This window comes from Haliaeetus albicilla, chromosome 4, assembly GCF_947461875.1.
Source record: "Haliaeetus albicilla chromosome 4, bHalAlb1.1, whole genome shotgun sequence".
In the NCBI taxonomy this organism is placed as follows: domain Eukaryota; kingdom Metazoa; phylum Chordata; class Aves; order Accipitriformes; family Accipitridae; genus Haliaeetus; species Haliaeetus albicilla.
Window position 1 is genome coordinate 27,063,540 of NC_091486.1, and position 23,102 is coordinate 27,086,641.

Consider the following 23,102-nt stretch of genomic DNA (forward strand, 5'->3'; position numbering starts at 1 on the left):
TTATTTTTCTCAGAGTATTAATAAATTTTTGTACATCTAAAAGTCAGTCAGCTCCAATAGTCTTCTTTCATATTTATCCTCGATTTCACAAATCATTCTGATTCTACTCACAGGTTGCTGCACTGCAGACAAGATATCCACTCCTAGGGTAATAAGCAGTTTATATAGCTGTCTGATATGTGCATGCTTCTCCTGAGCATTCACAAGGTAGGCTTTAGCATGGTGCACATTTTCAGGGTCCTCACATATTTCAGGAATATCCAGTTCTCCTGATTTTGATAGACATTCCAGCTGGAATATATTAAAAAGAAAATTAAAAAAAAAAAAAATCAGTGTGTGTTTAAAATAATGTGAAAGGAAGCTTACAATTCCTTCCTTAACCGTGATGTGTTACCCTAAACTATGTTGATGTGGGTTTGAGTAATCAAATTTAAGTTCATATCTGAATTTTAAATTCTCCAAATTTCATGCAGTTTTAAATCCAAAATTTTAATTCTGATCACCATGATCACCAGGCAGGTTAATGCTGTTTGTCTGGGGGGGGGGGAAGATGACAGGCACCAAAACCAAAAAGAGTTTAACTGCAATGGGAAGAAGGTATATTTTAAAATATTATACTCACTTCTTTTTTAATGTGATGGAATTTGACTGTCTTGCTGAAAATCTCATCATATTCTGTCATTGTGTCCTTTACTGTTTGATGGAAATGAACAAGCTCACTTATTCTCTCAGAATTCTCTTTCACAGGAAATCCTTTCTGGCTTGGCAGTTCTAATAGTTTTACCAGGTACTCAAGCTCAGCATCCAGTTGCTAGCAAAAAAGCAGAAGTTACTCAAATTACACAAATATATTTGCAAGTTTTCCCTACATTTGATGAAATAACAACCTAAAAATGGTAAATTGCCTTGGGGAAAAAAATCAATGCCATGATCTTTAAAACACTCTCCACGTATTTTGCTTTTTGCTAGACATGAATCTCAGCTATCACCCAGAAGCAGCCTTGGATCAAAACAAGTCAAACCAACTTGTAGGGGAGTGGCAGACTGAATTGCTAAAACTCAGAGACAGTATTCAGAGGAGGTAGGAAGCTCAGTGTGCCATACCTCAGCCTCTAACCACCTCTAACTCAAAAGCATGAAGCTGATATTCTCCTTGTACTTCCACCACCCCAAGTGCTTGTGTGTCACTTTAATATGCAACTAACACTGCACAAGACATTCTCTGGACACTGAAGGTAAAATGCCTTCTCCCTTACCTTATAAACCCACACAAGACCTTTCTTCCAGAAAACTATTGTAAAACATAAAACACTGTGGCCCCAGACATTCTGTCTGGCATCAATGTGAATCTTTACTGTACCAAACAGAGCTTTTGATCCACCATGCACTTCACCAGCTTGGTTTCTCACCTGATACTGTGGTTTCATTTGGTTAAGCTTTTTTTGTAGGTCCAAAACAATAGAAAGGTCACTTCCAAGGTCAACTGTTGCTGCAAGCTGGAGTGCCTCTTGAAGAATCTCTAATCCATGGGTAGTCTAAAAGATAATCAAACAGTTCAGTGTTCCTATCTGTAGTAAATAAAAAAAATTTAAAAAAAAATTAAACTCAAACCTAAATTTGTAACAAGAACATTCCCAAACCAGTCATCCAAATGTTGTCAGTAAAACCTCTGTCTCAAACTCTCTGACTGACAAGTGTGATAGGAAATCTTTAAGACAATGTGCAAAAGCAATTTAGACACTGAGATCAGAGGACCCATACACACAGTGATAACAGATGTCATGGTTTAGTGATAAATTGCACTAGCCAGCAGCTACAAACCTCTATTTCTGCTACTAACCTAGCTAGCGCTGCTTTTAAGGAACACTGCACACTGTCCCTGTGCCAAGGAGGTTTCAGTCCTCTTTCCTTATGAACATGGTTGGACTGGAATTTAGTAATTATTAGGACACAGTTTAGTTTAGTAACTATTAAGTAACAACAAAATAGTGCTTTAAAAAAAACCCCAAAACCAACAATAAAAAAAAAAAACTAAATCACTGCCAGTATAGTATATGGACTTGATTAAAACTTAAAATTTGAAGTGGGGACTTGGACTTGTATGTGTTTGAATAAGGGCAAAAAAGATTAAAAAAAATAATGTTTCTTGATGGCTATCTGAATAGCAGAATAAACTATGGAGAAGTATCTTACTGATCATCTTTCTTCCTTAAATGATACCTGTGATAGTTGATGAGAGTCACAAACAAACTAATAACAATCTAGAAATGTTTGCCAAAGTTGTTTTCTTCCTAGCTATTTTACTTACAATTTTTAGATGCTCTTCAAATATCTGGCACTGTTGCTTGATGGGTTTTACTTGAGCAATTTTAAAATTCCAGATTGCCCAAAGATCGGTCAGCTCTTTCTTTTCTTTACTCAGATTAACAATGATATCTTCTGTTACTCGTACAGATTTTTCTACTTTTAATATTAAAGTCTTATTTACCTGGCAAATAAACAGACAATTTTTTCCACATATGTTTTTATAAAATACAAATAAAACCTCATAATATTAAAGTATCAACAAAGCTTAATAAAAAAATAACTTCTTTGAAAATTTCTGTTACTCTAGGTGTCTTCAAATACACTGTTCTCTTAGAAATAAGCATAGATCCACAGAATTTATGTACAGAGGATGTGGCTAACACTCAAGTTTAAAACCTAGAACAGGTCAGTAATGACCGAATTATTGTCATCTGATGGCTGTTTAACACTCATACAAAATAAAGTAATTTCTGAATAGACAGAACTACCCAAAACAGCCATTTGGGGAATAGCAACTAGAAAGTGAAGTGATGAAGAAAAGACCACTTTTTTGTGCTGATAACTAAAGCAGCACAAAAGCATGGGAGGGATAAAGTGTTTAGCATTTGAACACTTGGTGGTTTTTCCTCTTTTTAATAGAGCCCATATCAGAAATACCAGAAAACCAGGTAATGCTGTTTCTGCTTTCCCGATTTCAGAATTTTTCTTTTAAGAAAAGTTGTGTTCATAAATTACTTGTATGATCTGTATCTTCCAGATACTTAAAAGCTACAACCTAAGAATATCATGGGAACAGAGTAGCAGAAAACATGGTGGCAACACACTTCTAGGTCTTTAGAGAGATAACATCTGAAGATATGTTAAGACTAAGTGACTGCAGTGCAACCTCATATTCGCACATATTCAGCTTGCCTTTACACTGACTATCTTATCTGTGCCTGGCTGCATCCAGCTGTGACAGCATTTTTGCCCACACTAACTGCCTGAGCACTTTCCCTCCTTAAATAGGTTTTTCCAGCTCATCTTGCATGCTGCTGTATGTTATCAACGCCAACTCCCCCTTCTCACCTTAATGTAACTGCTCCCTAGTCTGTCCTATAAAAACAGAAAGAACAGCTGGGTATCCAGGCTGTCTACATTAATTGGGATCACTTTAGGAAGAGTGGCTTAGGGCTTAGGGAATGATTGCACATCTCAAATGATCATCTCATGAAGGGGTGCTGGAAAATTAGATAGGGATGCCTAGGCAGTGCGGCTGAACCCAAGACATAATGTAAAGACACCAGGAAAGATTATCTGTAAGGAAGTAGTTCTAGCACCCATTTCTTTAGAAGAACTTCATACACTCAATTAGTAAAGACTGCCTCTTAGTGGAAGTAAAATAAACTTAATACTGTACTTGCATATATGCTGCTTTCCAACAGGAACAAAACAGATATGTGCATGTATTATATTTGTACGCGTGTACTGGATCATTTATTAAGGGCTCTGTTATTCTTAATCACAAAATTTTCATATTACTTATAATACCATTAGCACTCAAATAATACTTTCATATTTTAAAAGTATATAGCAGCATTAGTATCTTTAAAACTAGGTACTGGAGAAATCACAATCCATCAGTCACAGAACTAGGATTAGACCTCGTCACAGGCAAACATCAAATATTCAGTAGTTTAGTTTATCAGATTATACTTACCGTATTTACTAAATTAAGAAAATTGCAACCCATATTTTGGGTGGAAAAAATCTTCTTTATAGCCTTTTGCCACTCAGTATTAGATGACTCCATTACAACTTTATTTTCAGCCTCCCTGTTTGTTTGTAGTGGTTCTGATTTATAGAATTCCTTCAGATTTTGAATATCATCATTCACCTACAGAAAGACATAAAATAAGCATCAAAAAACAAATCAAAAATTGAGCTGCTATAATCAGAAGGTATACAGACATGATAAAATTGAATAGCAGCCACTGAAACTTTTCCAGGTTTTCAGATTTATCATCCTCCCTAAAATCTATACAAATACTAAACAATACAAAAGTTTTAAATAACCTGTAAACCAGTAGATGGTAAGCAGACAGGTGGTAGCAATTTGTCACGTATCATTACATGGATATTATATACCAGTGTATCAATGCAATGATTTTCACAGATCTGCTTACTATAAAGTAACTGAGGTTAGCAATAATCAGAAGTAGATACAATCTAATTTTTTGGCAGTTTATATTCAAAAAAATCTGATGGCTAATTTTATCTGATAAGTTCTTTTCTGTCCTCAATTTCTTTCTAAATAGAAAAGAACAACAGTGCTGTAGAATCTTAAAACAAGCATTACATAAAAATGAAAATTAACTGCCCTGGGCATCATTAACACAGCTACCAAAATTACGTTGGTATTGAATTGATTATGATTTCAGCTAGAGCTGGTTTATATTTAGTTTTTAAACCCTTCAGGCAAATTAGCACTTCAGTGGAAGTAGTGCAAGACAGTTTTATATCTCTCTCTCTCTCTATATATGAACATATTATAATATGATAGATATATATCAACATATTATATGAAATATTTTTAAAATTATATGAAGCAAAATTAGTAAATTTAAGAGTCAGAGTACATACATGTAAACATTTTTATTATGTATATAATGAGGCAGCATGTGCACAGGAGAAAAAGTAAAACTTCAATTATAATACTTCCTACAACAGTGATTTAAATCAGTAGAAAACCTGTACATAGACTCGTCATTATGTTGATGCAAGTTCAATGATCAGAGCTGCTTGCCCTGATAGAACAGATCTCCTTTAAAGTAGAAAGGAGCTTACAAAAGACTTGCAGTGCTTCCATGGCACAGCATCTACAGGATTTGTCTTAGCTAGCTTAAAGTACATTTTTCACTTGTAAGGTTTTCACAGTCTAGTCAAAGAATAAATAAATAAATCTGTACCTCCATAGCTGACTTTAAAAAGGCCCCATAGGTTTCTAGAATTTCTACTTTTGAACTAATATTTTTTTCAATTTTTTTCAGTTCTTCATTCAGAAAGTCAGCTCTGCTAGAAAAAGCTGCCACCTGCTCAGGTTCAAACTCTTCCATATCTTTGATGATTCTCTCAGCTGCTTCCAGTTCACGTGAAGTTTCCTTTGAGGGTACAAGCATGGAACAATATGTATAATGACTGAAAAGGACTTGTGAATATTGATATCATGTTGTTAATTTTCACTCATATTACTTTCTTATGTATAAATTCAATTACTTATTTGAAGAAGAGCTCATAATGGACATTATATGCTGAAAATAACCATTTCTTTCCTGTAACATTTTCACACTAAAAACTATGGATGTAGTTAGTAAAATAGCTATTTTGAATGGAAAAAAAAAAAAGAAGTAGGAATCTCAGTATTCAGCTTAAGTAAATCACTTCACAGTGTAAGAATCAAAACAACAGAAGCATTCCATATGGGAACATCGATAGCCAGAACTGATACCGTTCCTTTAATAAACAATACAGTCCAATTTTCTGAACTGATTCTCTTAAGCCTAAATCCCTCTTAACTTCGTGTCTGATACTCAATTCTCATAGAAGAACTCAGTGTCCACCCTAGAGTGAGACTCCAGAAGCACTGGGTCCTCATAAGGCTACTACTGTAATTGTTTTAAGGCCTGTCATTGTAGCCCTTTGTCTTATGAATCAGTTCCACTCATGCCTTCATTCTTGAACCAAGCATTGCTTCCTAAGTCCAAACTAGTCCCGACCCATCAAGCTAGACTGCCCTGCATTCCAACCCAAGCCAATGTTTTTGCATGTAGCAAACCTGCAGAAATCAGATGGAGATCAAATAGTGGGTCATATCTATTGCTGCATCAACTGCTCGGACCCAGAAGAAAGTCACAGTATGCTGTCTGAGTAAGAGCTGAGTTACTAACATTTTCCATGATTCAGCTGGCATTCTGGTTTTCAGATTCACTGTCTTAACTTATAGCTTCTTATATCTATGTCTATGTACTTATCTACTTTTATATATTTAACTCAATACCACTTAGCATATCTACCTCTGGCATTCAGCTAACAGTGCAAACTCTAGCAAATTGCAATCCACAGAAAGAATAGGTAGTGGAGGTTACTATTATCAGGGCAAATTGTACACTGCAACAAAGGTAACGCCCTGGCATGCAAAAATTTGGCAGAAAAGACACTAAAAACTATTACACAGTCTTGTGGAACAAAAAGGGACTCTTGCTCATCTGCTGAACTTTTTATATTCTTACTATGTGCTCTCCAGAATTACTTTAAAGTGAATTTTATTTCCACAGACACTGTACAGATCCAGCTCTTGGGTTCTGTAAAGTGTTGCCTGAAATGAAAAAGAACTCCATAGGAGTAATGGAGTTTTATGAACTCCTAAAACATAGGATACTCCTAAAATTATACTGCCATGTTGTTCAGCTTAGCCATGAAATATGCACCTGTGACAAGACCATGGAGGGGATTCAACTGGTTTTAAGCCGCTTTCAGATACTGCAGTACTGCTATGGGAGTTGGAAAGGCCCTGGACGTGACTTAAAAATAGCCTTATCTGTGTTACAGAGTTGAGTGCCACAGTGCTTTCATACCATTGCTGCATTCCCAACATGACCAATGGATATCTGATGGAAACTTTACAGCCCCCTTCAAAGTTTCTCTACCTGGGAAATACTTTTTTTCTTTTTTGCTGATTCATCCCTTTTATTTGGCATAATAAACCACAAGAAGAGATTTATGTGCCTCTGACTATCCAGACTATTTTTAAACTTGGTGCCTCAGGTTGGAGTAGCAATCCACATTTGAAGAGTCTTCCTATCAAGGGTTGACACTGGGATCTTGAGAGGTAGTAACAAATAACACGATGAGGTAGAGACAATGGGGATAACCAATGATATAAGAAGGAATGCCTTGTAATGTTATCTGTGGTTTTGTTCATTAACTACAGTTTTAAACTCAACTATAGACATATTTTCTTTCCAAGAATATATAAGAAATTCTCAGCATCCCACCTTATTTAGAATTACATACAGCTACAGCATGCATTTCTTTCTAAAAGTACTTAACATTATTAAAGCTTCTTTTTTTTTTTTTACCTTTGTTTGTTTAGCCAGTTCAAGGTGTTTGTTCAAAACTCTTTCCGACTCAGACAAATACGAACCAATCTCCATACTAACTGCAAGCATTGGGGTGATGTTTTTAATTGACTGCGATACCTTTATTTGAAAGCATTATTTACATAGTTAATTTATACAAGTAGACATTATAAAAACAGTATAAAACATCATATAGAAAAAAGTGAAGTAATACTTGTCTGTTGGTGTTTAGGTTATGTACTTTGTATAATCAGAGAAACTGCAGAATGAAAATACAGAGGAAGAAAATTCTGCTATTTCTCCTAAGAAAATTCTAACAGGTAGGGTCAGTATTTGACAAAAAAATCCCTCCTGTTTGCTCTCATTTTGTTGTTAGTGCTTTCCTTTATCCTAAGTATCCAAGGCTTGTTATTTCAAAAAAGGCACAACTGCATTATAATCTAGATATTATAACCTTGGCAGAAATATTTTTATTATGCTCTGGTTTTGTGTTTGGGTTTGGGGATTTTTTTCCCCCAGAAAGTGCATTTAAAGGTTCTCTGCAAGCCAAGGAACCTATTTTTGTGCAGATATATGTACACAACTCCATTTCATTGTCACAGTAAGATGTTATATATGCATGATGATAACAAAACAGATTATGAAGAGCAGAGGCAGATGATACCAGACATAGTATGCATAGTTATTATTAGACATGTGAATTCACATGTACCATATATTTTAAGAAGTAGCTGCTGATTCAGGTTCAAACTTTAGTAAAGGAAGCTCAAGGTCAGTTGAATTTAGCAGCAGATTCTTTGGGATACTTTGCTTTAGCAAAAGGTTGGAATTGAAAAGTGTTTTGCTTGGTAGGAATATAACAATAAGCACTGTTCACTGTAGTGAAGGATCACATGTTATGACTCAAATCTTCAAAATGTTCTCTAATGCAAGACTGGGAACAAAGTGATTATAACAAACTGCAGAATGAAACTGTATGTCAAAATTGGGGTCTACATTTTGAGTAAAAATTACCTTCATAATTGAAGTTTTAGCTTAAGATTCACAATATGCTGGTGATATCATTTCTACAAGACCAACAGCAGCTATTAGCAAATCTTTTTTTTTTTTCAGCTAAACCCAACAATATCTTCACTGTGTTCTAATACCACAAGGCCTCTTCTACATAAATTGTATGCAAAGGGAACAATTTATGGCAAATTAACTTCTCATTTGATTCAGAATAGTTTGTTATAAACATCATGCAAATATAAAATATCAGATTACAGATTTAATTATTCAGTCATTACATTTGATTTACTTTTTTGGTCTATGCTCTGGGATTTCCTTCATATGAACCTTGTTAAAAGATTATATTTTTTTAATTTGAACCTTATTTAGGAGCCATGTGTCTATTCCACCTCTAACAAGTCATAACAAAGGTCTGCAGTACTACAGAACATTCAACAGCTTAAAGGCAGCTGTGATGTCCTTGATACATCATTATCTTGGTGAATAAAGGGAATATTTATAGTGAACAGAATCTACTCTCCTTCAGTCTTACTGAAAATTTGTTGTGGTTCACAGTCACCATGCTTATTAACCCTCAGTTTTGCCACACTTCTATTTTTATCATCAACCAAATGAAACAGAAGACATAGAAACAGTATAGGAAACCTGCTTGCAGGTCACAGTCCTGATGGCTCACTTCTTTTTCAAAAAAACCCAACAATTATAATAGCTCATTATCTAAGCAAATCCATGCTTTACTGATGATCACTAGTAAAATGTTCTCATGGAAACAGCTGCATTTTTCAAAACAGCTTTAGGTTCATTTGTGCTGATAACAGCATTCAGCATTCTAACTACAACTGTGCTCTCTCTAACAAACCAGTATGTTATTTGTAATTATTTGAGTCAACTTTAATATTCACATAGCTAAATTATGGAAATGCCATGCACTGTTCATGAATGCATTAAGAAGATGATGCGTTATGATGTACCTTATTTAGACAATCTTCAAGCGAGGCAGTCCATTGTTGTTTCTTTAAGGTAAATTCTTTGTAATCTGGACACTGCCTGATTAATTGATCTACTTTTTTTTGAATGTATGCCATCATTTTCTGAATTCCTGTCACCCAAGAGCTAAAACGGAAAAGAAGAATTTGTTGTTATTTCTCATTTTTGCTCAACAATTGGGATGATAATGATTAAAAAAAAAACCAACACATTTTCTGTTGATTTGTATGACAAGTAACTCATGAATTTTAAACTGTGACTCTTAAAAGAAAAATAACCAAGAGAAATATTAAAATGAATCCAAACAAAATTGGTAATGAGTAGAACACAGGAATGACATTTTTAAACAAATAATTTATGACCAGTGAGTAAGTTAGATTCACATGCTAGATATTCTGATTCACTGAGAAATACCTAATTTCACAAATAATTCTGACTTTATTTATACTATCTAAAGACTAAAACCACAAATGGAACTGCCTAAAAAAGAGTGAAAATATATGGCATATCTGTTCTACTTTAGAAAGAATGTTTTCTTTGGACTTTTTACAGTGTTTTTACAGTAGCTGAAAAAAGAATGTCATATACATTCCAAGTCAACGTTTCTTTAAAGATACTGTTTTAACAGGAGAAAAGACAACATCAATTTACAAAACAATGGCTTGTCTTATAACTTAAAACATTTAATATCAGAGAAGCAATTCACAATCTGAATACTTGAGGCAGTCCTCCTGAAACTGTAGTTACCACATACAATTTAGATCTGCAGATTTGATTAAAAAAACCCACATAAGAATTGATTTACTACTGAAATGTATTCATTATAAGAATTTTTGTAAAACAAATGATTAAACTGTATTTTTTCATTACTTTAGTTTCATCAGAAACTTATGTTAATATAGGTTCTTAGTCAAGGTTTCCTCCTTTGTCCTCTAAAATTAAAGGAAATTTTCTCCTCACTTCAGATCAGGCTCAGAGAGTTAAATTCTGCAACCTCAAAGAAAAACCTTATTCTACACTACTAATATGAATTATGTTATTAATAGACCATTCTCTTTGAATCTGATCCAAGAATTGGTCACAAAGAGAAACCAAATTTTAAATCCTTTTCAGGGAGTAGGTGGTTTCAAATTTGTAAATTACTCTTTCAAAAATTAGCAACCTGTTCCTTTGTGCTTTATCCTTAAATTCTAAAAATGTCATTCGTCTATTTCAGTACTTCTTAAAAAGAGGTATGTTTAAAAACTTCTACTAGCACCGCTCCTTTAAAAAAAAAAAAAAAAAGAGAAAGAGAGAGAACAAGATTTATAGTTTTTGAAAATTATAATTTAGATCTCAATAAAATCTTTGAAAGTATCATTGGTTTGTTATGAGTTAACACAATAAATTTATAATAGCAGTAAAATAAAGACAGTTCTTACACTCATAGGCAGGCTAATTGGCTGGCAAAGTAACAAGGGTTCTTTTAATGGGCAAAACTTACTGATTGTATAATTTTTTTAGACTTAATACATATAAATTTTTGCTCCTCTTTTTCTAGCTGGTTTTAATTTAAAAATATGAGTGCTCAAAAATCAGACTTACCAATATTTTCATTTTGAAACACCCCACAACTACAAGAGCGAGCTGCATTCTGTCACTTTTCTATAATCTATTCCTCTTCAGATGTGAACATTTTCAGAGTTTTCATTTATTTGGACTATCTTTTAGTATAAGGCTGCAACATGCCTCAAGAAGATTTGAAAGTAGAACAGAATTAACATCATATTTCTCCATTTTTACTGTGAGTTGCATTTCCAATTATGCCACTGAAGTCACCGCCACTAGCCTTAAACATAGTCCTCCCTCAGTGTGAGGGTATCAACACTAGATTTGTAAATCATAAACTACTAGATCTGTCTTATCATATGCATACAAACTGCCTGGCTTATTTTTCGGTACTCTGAAAGTGAAAGTAACAAAAAAATGCAGATACAGAAATCCATCTACATTTTAATTCTCTTAATGTTCAAGTACTCTGTCTTGTCCTGGTGCATTTAAACTAGTACTACACATGGCAGCCACTTTGATATTGCATTAAAAATGCATTTTCCAGTATCGTCATTCAGAAGACACGGTGCAATTCAAGGCATCATCTCATCAAAATCAACAAAGTGTCAGCCAACCTGAGCAAGGTCAGATGATTCCTTCTATTTATGAATAAATATATTGCCTGAAAAACTGGAGAATCAGGCTTCTTTTTTAAAAGTAGAGAAGTAATGCAAGTAGCAGAACATGCAATACCTTCTCTGTTACATATGATGAAGGAATTCTAAAATTACTGTGCTCCAACTACTCCTTCAAGGAGCTGGCAGCTATTTTCAAATTCTACACAAATTTCTACTTGGTGCCAGGTAGTTCAAGAATCCTACCAGATTGCAAACATTTAACAGCTATGTGACTCATTGTCAGATTATACTTTCTTGTCTGTCTTATGGCAAAGCAGCTTTCTGAAAAGATACCTAAACTTTTTCAGATCCACACCTTTCACCGCCTTCAAATGGTGACTGCCCATGTCCCTCAGGATTTCCAGTCTAGTAAGATAAAGGAAATGGGAAGTCTGTAAGGGCAGTTAAGACTACCAATGAACTGTGCAATAAGTGGAACAAAATAGTAATCAGGATTTAGTCTTGATAGTTCTGTTTTCTGTCCAAATCTTCCTCCTCTGACCCTTAGCTGTTCACACAAATCTTGTTGTCCCATGTGTGTTAATCATTGGGCTAAATACTGGCCAGCATTTAAAGATAGTACAGTGGCTTATGCATGACAAAAAGAGGCCTCTCTCTTTCCTCTTTCAAAACATGATCATTGCTGGGGGAAATTAATATTCTGGAATATAACACCTTACCACATTTGCTAACAGAACTCTGCTAGCTAACATTGCTAACAATAGTAACTGTGTCACCATTACTAGGCTTACGAGCTGGCTGGGATCATTCTGGGTATCTCCTAAAGCCATGGGTTAGGCAAAAAAACCTAGACTTGTCCTGGTGTACAAAAAGTTAAATATGAGTCAGCTTCATCCTCATGGCATTGAAGACTAACCCCACACTAAGTTGCATCTGGAAGAGACTAGCCAGCAGGTTACTCCCCTCTGTTAAGGGCTTGTGAAACTGCATCTGGAGGTCATTTTGTCCAGTTTGGGTCCCCACAGTACAAAACAGACAGACAAGCTGAATTGAACTGAGCAGAGGCTACCAAGATGGTTGGAGGCTGGAGCATATGATGTACAAGGGGGTGCTGACAGAACTCTGTTCAGAGTAGAGAAGAGGTGAAAAGGTGATCTAATTGCTGTCTTTCATCATCTATGAGGAAGTAGGGTTATACAAAAGACAGGATCAGAGTCTTTTCAGAGCTGTACAGCAAAAAGACAAGAGACGATACTCACAAGTTGCAGCAACAAAAATTTTGGCTAGATAGAAGAAAAACATGTTCCACAAGGAGAGTGCTTAAGCACTAGAACAGGTTACCCAGAGAGACTATGGAATCTCCATCCTTGGAAATATTCAAAATTTGGCCCTGAGCATCCTAACCTGACAGGTTTTGAACAAGGAATTGTGCCATATGATCTCCAGAGTTCCTTGCCAATTTAAATTATTCCATTATTGTAATCCTCAAACCCATGCCAAGGAATATAAAGTATTCCACCTGCACAGAAGTACTAGCACTACTCATTGCAATATATGGCAAATTCATTACGTTTGGGCAACAAGGCCTGAAGGCAGCGAAGAAAAACTGAAAAGCCATAATATTGTGTTTGCTTTCTTAGAAATTGACTTATTTACTTTTATGATGCAAGTAGACATTTAAAATATTTGAGCACCTGGGATTTTTCACTGTTCTTTAGAAACAGCAAAACACATTTCTAGTGAAATTGCCTATTGATATTGTTTTAAGTTTCACCTTCCTTCTCTAAATTGCTGCTGCTTCAGCTGTAATGCTTTGCCGTTTTTTAAATTATAATGTCTTCTAGGCAGAAATCTTACCTTCTTTATTTATTTATAGAATATCTTGAGCAGCTGCTTGGCACACAGGCATTTGGCAGTTTGGCCTGTGGCATTACATGTTTTTATTGAATTTTACCAGAAATGACTGATAGGGTTATTTTGACAAATTCATCCCATTCTTCTTGATGTGTACTGATCATAACTTAGTATCCCACTGCTGATTTGGACTGTTTAAACATTTTTTAAAAAACTCTTAATAAGGAAGAAAGAAAATTAATAAGTTTTTATTTTAGGAATTCATTCTATGAAGGTCTTTAGCATTCCTAACATTAATCAATGCTGTGTAGACATAATTTAAAACACAACATCTGCTTCTGTTGAGGTAACGTCTAGCAGACCATCAAGTCCTAGAGAACAGTGGCATGCATTCTGGAATTATGGCTGGTTTCGGAATCAAAGTCAAAGTTTCACTGAGGAAAATCCCTCTCCTTTCCTTTTAATTAAAATATCAGGAGATGCTGAAGCAGTAACAATAGCTGTAAAGCCAGTTGCATGTGTTCCCAAAACAACTGTCTATTTGAATTTCCTATTTCTCCCTTTCCTGGGTTCAAGCCAATTACATATGGGGTGACAGGTGAAGGTGTTTTAGATAAAACTTTTTGCAAGGTCATGAGATTAAATGAAAGTCTTATCTAGACTTTCAGTTGCTGTGTTGATGTAAAGCTATTCAAAGTTCAGGAATAATTAAGGACGTAAGCACATAATGGGAAGGTAGAGCTAAGCTGACCACTCGCCAGCCATCAGCCATGGTCATCTGCTCTGTCTGTAGTAAAACTCATTAGTATAAACGGTCTTCATTCTTATTGCACCAGCCTCCCACTAAGACCTGAAAAGTAAGAGATATTAAGCCACTAGGACTGATTTTAAAGTAAGTCATGCTTTACGTCAGAGTAAAAATCATCTGTGGAGTACATCATTGCTGTAATTAACAAAAGCTTTGGAAGGAAAAAAAGTTATTTCATTCATGAATTAAAAATACTAAGAAGTGGAGAAACTTCCATATTTTCTGCACTTGGCTTAACACCTGTATTTTTGTCTTGCATCAAATCACATTATAATTGCTCTAATGATGACTTTCAAAAAGGTCTAAAAGGATTACATTGGGCAGCAGGGAGTGTTCATAGCCATTGATATTTTAATTTTCATTTATATACATTTACTTTTCCAAAATGTTAACGAAACCATTGCTTCTGAACACTGCCCTAACATACCAATTCCGTTGTTTGACACCGCTCTTACAAGTATCATGTAGTATTCCTAAATATTTTTCTTAAAGAGATTGATTTGTAGAAATACCAAACAGATAAGTATGGCAGAAACTTTGAGTTTCAAGTCATTTAAATGCACACCTACTTGGTTAACTACACTGGCTCTAAATGCAGTCTGATTCTAACTAGTCAAGTTATAAAGCAACAGATAGATATGGAGAAATGCAGCAGACATGTAAAAATGGAAGGAATACCTGTGAGAATCTGCTTTATTAACTAAAGTTTGTCCCTTTTGCAAGGTAGTCGCTGTACAACCTTTAATTGCTTCCTGTAATTCCTCATAATTCATTGTCAAGATAGGGAAATGTAAGCCTTCTGAATTAAAGATTTTAAGGTAATTCTCAACACCTTCAAGACCATCAAATACCTGCAAAAAAAAACCAAAAAAAGCATCTGTTGTCAATATTTCTTTTTAAATTGTGCATGTATATTGTTTTACATAAATAGATGATCAATAGACATTTAATATTTGACATTTCTTCAGAAATGAAAAGCAATATATTTTAATTTAAGGCCTGATATTGATTTTGCAGGTCACAGAACAACACAGGTATAATTCAACAGAAGTTAATATCAGTATGGGGATGCAAAATCATGATTACTCTTTGAATTTAAAATTATTTCATTTTTTCAGCAGTAATCAGGCCAATTTGACATACTGAAGCAGAACTAAAATAACAGTAATACAGTGCAACAGCACTCAAAGTTTTATTGAAGCACACTCTTAAAGAGTTTTATGAAAAGTCGACTTCTTTTTAGTGTTTTAAATACCACATGTATATCCAACAAGTAAATTATATTTAAATATATTTTTATTAAAATTCTCTGTTTTCCTTTAGTGCAAGCAGGATTTTCAGAAGTACTCTAAAAAGAGTCCTGTCTTTTTAGACAGAGTAAGAAAAACATTGCAATACTCCATTATTAAAGTTAGTAAATACTAATATTAGTAAAATAGAAACATGCACAAACCTACTGTGCATACTTAGCATCATAGCAGTAACACCATATTCTCCTACACAGATTTTTTTTTTGTTGCTCTAAACATCAGGAAAACGTGAAATCTAAATAAAGCAAATCAGTAGACAATGTCTGATAGCATTAATGTCTCATTGAGCATATACACTTATGTAACAAATTAAAAATATAATGACTATAACATGGACTATTCTGTATACATATTTTTAAAAGCAAATCAACTGTTTGTACAACATCAGACTTGTGTTCTGACTTTGCAAATCTATATATATACTCTAAGCTTTAGTTCAGTGAATAATTTTGCAAAATTACAGTCCAAAAATACATTACTTTTGAAGCCTCAGTTCATCACTGAGAAGAATTGAGACACAACAAAACTACATACATGCTAAAATACTATCCTTAATTATGTCAACTTCAAAATTGCTACATCAGAAGACAAAGAGAACTTTGAGGCAGACTAAATTTGACTTTAAAGACTTTTGCAAGGTTTTACATTCATAAAAAGCTAAAAAGTGAAAATTCCATGAGATTCTCAGGGGACAATATCATCCAGCTTACTACAGCTTGTTACTTATGAACCAAGAACTCAGCAGCTGCGAATGAACCGTATATTGCTGACTCAAAATAGCAAGGAAAGATGCCTGAACTCTCTTCAAACAACTAAAAGCTATGCAAAAGATATGAAGGAAAATGAAGAAAAGATGATGAGCAAAGGTAATTCAACTTCTATACACAACAGATTAAAACAGGACATGCATACTATTTTATTGTCTCTGTCAGGTTATTTTTCCTTGCAGAATAAAGGATTCAGCATGTAAAAAGAAAAGAAAAAAAAAAAAAAGATATCCTGACCATAGAAAGAAAAATTTCTAAGAACAAGAATACTCCATCAGAGGAGGAGTGTAATTGAAGGTATCCAGGAAGGACTTTTCATAAAACATTAAAGCCTTTTAGTCATCACTAAGTATAGAAAAGGCCATAAACTTCAGATCAAGACAGGAATTACAATCATCTTCGAGAAACTCATAGATTGACAGACCTATGTAAATCTCAAAGATGTTTTCTGTAAATAGAGGCCATTCACATGAACTCAGGAACTAAGTGAAGTTTATTTATTTTGTGTCATAGTGTCCTGGTTTCAGCTGAGATAGAGTTAATGTCTTTCCTAGTAGCCAGTATAGTGCTGTGTTTTGGATTTAGGGTGAGCATAATGTTGATAACACACTGGTGTTTTAGTTGTTGCTAAGCAGTGTTTACACTAAGTCAAGGACTTTCACACCACCTCACCACCAAGTGAGCTGGGGGGCATGAGAAGCAGGGATCAGACACAGCCAGGACAGCTGACCCCAACTGGCCAAAGGGATATTCCATGCATATGTCATCATGCTCAGTATATAAACTAGGGGGAAAGCTGGCCAGGGACCGCTGTTTGGAAACTCGCTGGGCATTGGTTGGTGGGTGGTGAGCAATGGCATTGCGCATCACTGGTTTTGTATATTCTAATGCTTTTTATTATTACTATTATTATTATTATTTTCCCTTCCTTTTCTGTCCTATTAAACTGCCTTTACCTCAACCCACAAATTTTACTCCCCTTCACCCTCCCCCGTTCTCTCCCCCATCCTACTGGCAGGGGGGAGTAAGCCAGCAGTTGTGTGGTGTTTAGCTCCCTGCTGGGTTAAACCATGACAAATAGGTGCTGTATAATGAATTCCAGTCTTCAGAATCATACTTAGGAATATTAAATTAAAGAGTCATAGGAAAGTTATAAAGTGTTCAAGAATGATTATGGATTTATAACCATTTCAGAATGAGTTAACGACTAAGCCAGACTTATTATAAGTATTACTAGTTAGCATACTTAACTAGGTAAGCAGAAAATGTAAGAACATGTTTTGAGTCTTGCTAAAAGGCAATAGGGAAATTTAAAATTAATAAACCAGAAAGGTATATATTACTGCCATTGTTACATTTATCAAAGAGCAACATAAGCAGAACAGCAACTGGACAAGAAGCTATTTAGAAGAGAAAGAGGATGGGGAAAAAAACCCCAAAATATTAAAAAAATCAGGTGTTCTCTGCAGCTCTCTTCCTAAACATATCTGAGTGCCTTGTATGTTCATCAGTCTGCACCCTCAAGGATGACAGGCAACTTTATTGGGTTACATTGCCTGCATTTTCAGTGCTGTTGCTACCTCGATCAATTAAGGATGCTACCACGAGCAAAGATTTATGTTCCCTCATGTTCAATTTCAGTTGTACACAGGAAGCCTGGTTACAGCAAGTTACTGTCTGCATTGACTTTTTCCATAGCAGCTGCTACAGTCATTGGCAGTTCTATACCCTTCCTATTCCGCTCAGAATAGCAGTATCAGGCCTTAAATTTAAACTTTCAAGAGCTCAACCAAATCAACGTTAAACAATCTAGACAAAGCCAGCCTTTTACTTCTATCTCAGACTCTTTTCAAGAATTGGAATATGCGTATATCTCCAATATTTTTAATGGCATAAGCATATTATGGCATAGACAACAGAATACGAGGAAAGCATCATGTCTACATGCAACTGTAGTACAAGAGCGTAAATTAAATAATATGGTTTTAGAAATTGTATCATTTGATCTATCAGGCTGATAACACAAAAATACTTCGCAACATATATTCACAAGTTGCAGATGCAGGAGAGTTATAATTAATGATCTACATGCTTAACACTAATGACGGGTTTTTTCATTTCAGCATGGAAGATTAGTAGGGAAAAACAATAGTTATGCTAGCAAAACCTTACAAGCTGTAATTAAAATGAACACCAATGTGCTGAAGATAACACGGGCATAGGTCCTATGAGCAGAAATAATATCCCTCTTTCCTGAGCCACTTTGGACATTTATTAAAAAACCACTTTGTAATAAATCCAAATGTCATTCAAAAAGGATCTTAATATTTCTTTCTAAATTTCCTTGTTAATGGTTACCTTGACCATTCCTCATGATTGGGATCCACTTTAAGTCATTTTTTTAAAAAGGAACAAAAATCATGCAATGCGGTTTTCCTAGTCTGCTTGGTTTTGTGGTTGTGCACGTACAGCATATGAATGGTGACTTTTGTTGCGGTTCTTTTTTTTTCCCCCACTTTAATTTTTTGATTTTGCTTTAGTTTTATTTTAGTTGAGTCTGTCTTCCTCATCCACTTGCCATAGTTTTGAGATCTTTTCAAGGAAATAAAGGATATAATCCCTCTGTACATCCTCTGCTTCTCTATTGTCACCTGGCTCCATAGAGTTGTCTTGCTTTCAACGTTCTTTGTTTCATTTTTTTCTCTGTAGTTCCTTATGCTTTACTAAGTATTAAGATCAAAAGAAAGTAAAGGATTTTTCAGCAAGGCTTCTACTCAGCAATATGGACCTCTATGTATGTATGTATTTATTTTTACGAATGCTCAATGTTATCCTCACAAAATCACTGACTAACAACATATACAAACCTGAAAAATCCATTAACAAGGAAAAAGAGAGACTGGAAGGATAAGCAAAATAAGTTTCACTGGATCATGCAGAGGTGTGAATCCCCACAGCTCCATGCAGAGAATGCATCACTTCTAAGTCCCTCCTGTATGTTCATTTTAAAGCTATTTTCTATCTATACTATCTTGAATGATTTTTTATTTTGCAATGGCATATAGGAGGAAAAAAAAACCAGCATCTACAGTAGTTAGAAGAAAGTATGTGTGTTCTGGAGTTCAAAATCAAAAGGTGATTTTTGAAGTAACTTATGCACCAAAGTACAAGATGCTCCACAGCTAACTAAAACACAAATCTGCAAACTTACTAAACTCAGTAAAAGCCTTATTTATTTACTTAAAAATATCCAAGTGAATGTTTTCAAGCTTTTGCCATACCAAAGCAATCTCAGATTCTTCCACATATCATTTCCCAAGTATTCTCAGAGGATTGCTACACACAGATCCCCCTGCAGAAAGTCAAACTGAAGGCAACTACATAGACATAGAAATGGATAGATACTTAAAGGAAAGCTTAGCAAGGAACATACACGATCACAGAAGAGCCAAGCAGCTTGCAAACATGCAGAAAAATACCGCTTAACGGAGCAAAATATACAACAGAATGCAGCCAAATGTACACCAGAACCTAAGAGAATAAACACAATGCAAGTGCATTGGTTTTATTTTCTTGTGGTTTCTTCTGTGGTTTTATTTTCTTGAATTCATTAAAATTTAAAACGACAATGAGATACACAAGATCTAAAAGGAGTTCTCTTCGAGTTACTTCAAAACAACTAATGCTTTATTTTGCTTATTTGCCCTTTAAATATGTAAGAGAGTCCACAGGTTCAGGTATACCCTGAGAACAACTGAAAATGTCTCCTTTCTGAACTACAGTAACTATAGTGTTTTGTTCACTCTTACACATAACAGGTGTTATGGCATGCTATGGAGACACACCTGAGCTAGTGCTTTCTTCAGCAGGTACTTCCACAAAGCGCAGCCCTGTATTCTGAAAAGATGCTACCTTTGCTATCAAAGCAATAGACCTATACTTGAGTAGCCCCTTGTCCAAACTAGAAGGGGTTGACTATCAGCAACAGTTTTAACACTGTTTCCATTAGCCCGTCTCAGATTCCTCCTTATAAATGCAATCAAGAAAGATCAGATTTATTGGAGCAAAAGGTCTACCTCACTTCGAGGTTCTGTAAATAATTTCACCACGGAGTACTGTTTACATGTTGTATAAAAATACCGAAGGAACGTGGTACAGGTTAAAGACAAATGTGATTACAGCCCCACCTGGTGCTCAAAACAAAAATTAGTGCAGACAAAGTCTTAAGGTTAGGTTGTTTTTTCAACACATTTAATAGAGCTATGAAGATTGTTGTTGGAGCTATCCTTGAAAATGATCTGTTTTCAAAGCTTCTGTAAACGATCTGCAAAAAATATGCATAAAAAATACAAAAAGACCATTTGGTCTTTGGACACCTTAAAATATAAACTTTTCTAACTAGTCTTTTAACTAAAAGGTTTTGGGAAAAAGTTTGCATTACTAATACTACTTGATGTATGTGCCCTTGAAGAACAGCCTTCTTGTAAAATGGAAACAGAGAGATTTCACATTTTAAGTTTGGTATTTATTGTTGAGGTCCTACTTTTCAGTGGAAAATTTTCAGATGTAGCACCTTATTTTCAAAACTATCAAAGACTTAACGGGACACCTTCAGATAGCAGAGTCTAAGCACTTAGTATTTCCAAAAAGCACACAAACCTTTGTTTTCTTTAACTTCAGTGTAACAGGCAGTTGGTCAGCACCACTGGCTAAAGACCTAATGTTTCAAAAGTTCTGTGCCCCAAATCAAGGCAAGAAAATTGAGAACCCATTTTTTGAAAGGTAACTCTCTGATCTGATAGCACACACCTGGAAAAGGCTTGAATAAGTTCTCTAGTGACATCTAGGACTGATGAGATAGAGGGTTCTTTGCTTAATCTTTCTGCTCTAACTCAAATAAATTTCTTTTAACGAAATATTGTGTATTAATACTAGAATGTAATAACAGAACTTACTTATATGGTAAGCCAAACAAATTACTAAATTACTTCTTGCTTTAACTAAAGAATATCATCCAGTTTGCAGTTATGTAAAATATAATACAACAGTGGTAAATTGTTCCAATAGCTCATTTTTTTACTGTTTAAAAAATATGCTCTCTTACTAGTTGGAATTTGGCAAAGTTTGACATCCGTCTGTGGATTTTGTTGTCTGCTGGGTGGAAAAATCATATGCTATTAAAATTTCCTTGCCCATGTAGGTGTTTATAGATTGCCTGTCTTCATTACCTACTACTCTTACATAAATTACAAATATTATAAGCAGAAAAATACCAGCAATCATTCCACGATACTCCACTGGAAGCTCATCTGTTGATAAAAATCCCTACTTGTTTTCCTATTTTAAGGCTTAAAACAGGTTTGGCTCTGAATCAGCTTAAAGCGGCTTGCGGATTTTGTGTTATTCACTTTCACCATCAACACATGAAATAGCAGTAATAAAACCTTACAGAAGTCTGTTATAACACTATTTCCACCTTTATTGATCCTTATTTGGTCTTCTCATAAAAGCCTATTGTTAACCTGATACATATCAATAGATGTGAACTAATAATATTAAGCTCCCTCAGTTCTTTATTAATCAACTCTTCTATTGGCTATCCCCATGAGTTTGCCCAACCCTGATTTGGGGTTGAAAACTTTTAAATTAACTGTGCCATCCTCTTCGCACCTCAACATTCTAACAATCTGGGGGGAAATCAGCAGTTTTCAAGATTTTACAGCACCACTACTTAAGAGGGGAAAAATCTTCTTACTCAACTTATTTTTCACCTGTCCAATGAGTTTTCTAGAAGACAGTACAGGTTACTGCCAAATTAGCATTGAAACAGGGGTTTGATTTTTATTGTATGGGCAAACATCCACTACAAACTGGATTATAACCATTTTGTTTATACCAAGAACAACTGTTCAGAGGATCATTTAATTTTTCGAAAGACTAATTCCAAATTCAATCTAGTCTCTCAAAAGAGGAAGTCTCAAGAGCAACACAAGTGAATACACTTTCACTAACCAGCCTATAAATATTTTAGATTTAACTGGGAGCATTTTACAGCAAAGAATAGACAATGGATTCCTGAAAATTTATTTTGTTTCCACATAAGTGCACACTTTCACCATTTTAATGCTATTTGATAGAAGGTGGTTGAATCTCAAGTCATTTGTATTATACCTATTATTCCATTATTATTTTACTCTTTCTACATGCATTTCCTTGACTGTATTGTACTCCCATATAGCAATTTTTTTCCATTCTTTGGGGGGGGGGGTGTCAGTCTTTTTTCTTTACTTGAACAATAAGTTTTACAACATTTGTTTACTGAAGACCTATTAAAATTCCCTATTGAATCAGTTTAATTTAAAATTCATGATGTTTTTAACTGTGCTTAAGTGCTACTCAGTAATATCATAGCATTTGAAAAAGAATTTTAAGATCTTAGGCCCTGAGCCAGCAAGAATATCAAAAGTAATCTAACCCACATACAACTACATGATGGCTAGTCTAAAACAACTTCAGAAGATGACTGAAGAAAAAAAATCTGATATTTTTGTTTTGGGATAGGGATTTGAAGTCAAATTCTACAAGAATATTCTTTACGTGCTCACATTAGTCAATGAAAAAAAGAAGAAAAGAAGCGATGAACAGAACTCTTGAAAGTATATTAAAGTATTCAAGTATGATAAAAAGCTTATATTATAGAGAAAAATGGTATTATAAGTATGATGTAACAAAAATTAATGACCAAATTTATTCAAATCATTTTCATACAAGTA

General features: G+C 34.7%; 1 protein-coding gene across 5 annotated transcripts in view; it reads right to left on the minus strand.

Moving 5' to 3' along the window:
- The window catches only part of CCDC141 (coiled-coil domain containing 141), a 116,098-nt gene that overhangs the window by 34,418 nt on the left and 58,578 nt on the right, over window positions 1-23,102 (minus strand). For 4 of the 5 annotated variants that reach the window (XR_011324353.1, XM_069781566.1, XM_069781565.1 and 1 more), the window contains exons 9-17: window positions 14,931-15,103; window positions 9,407-9,548; window positions 7,425-7,544; window positions 5,256-5,447; window positions 4,007-4,183; window positions 2,309-2,488; window positions 1,410-1,535; window positions 623-811; window positions 112-291 (exon numbers count right to left, since the gene is read on the minus strand). Coding sequence is in view for 4 of the 5 variants with exons in the window: in XM_069781566.1 (XP_069637667.1) it covers window positions 112-291; window positions 623-811; window positions 1,410-1,535; window positions 2,309-2,488; window positions 4,007-4,183; window positions 5,256-5,447; window positions 7,425-7,544; window positions 9,407-9,548; window positions 14,931-15,103 (1,479 nt within the window). In the remaining variant the exon portion in view is untranslated. The remainder of the gene's footprint in view (window positions 1-111; window positions 292-622; window positions 812-1,409; window positions 1,536-2,308; window positions 2,489-4,006; window positions 4,184-5,255; window positions 5,448-7,424; window positions 7,545-9,406; window positions 9,549-14,930; window positions 15,104-23,102) is intronic. The other variant, XM_069781564.1, reaches the window with a different exon arrangement.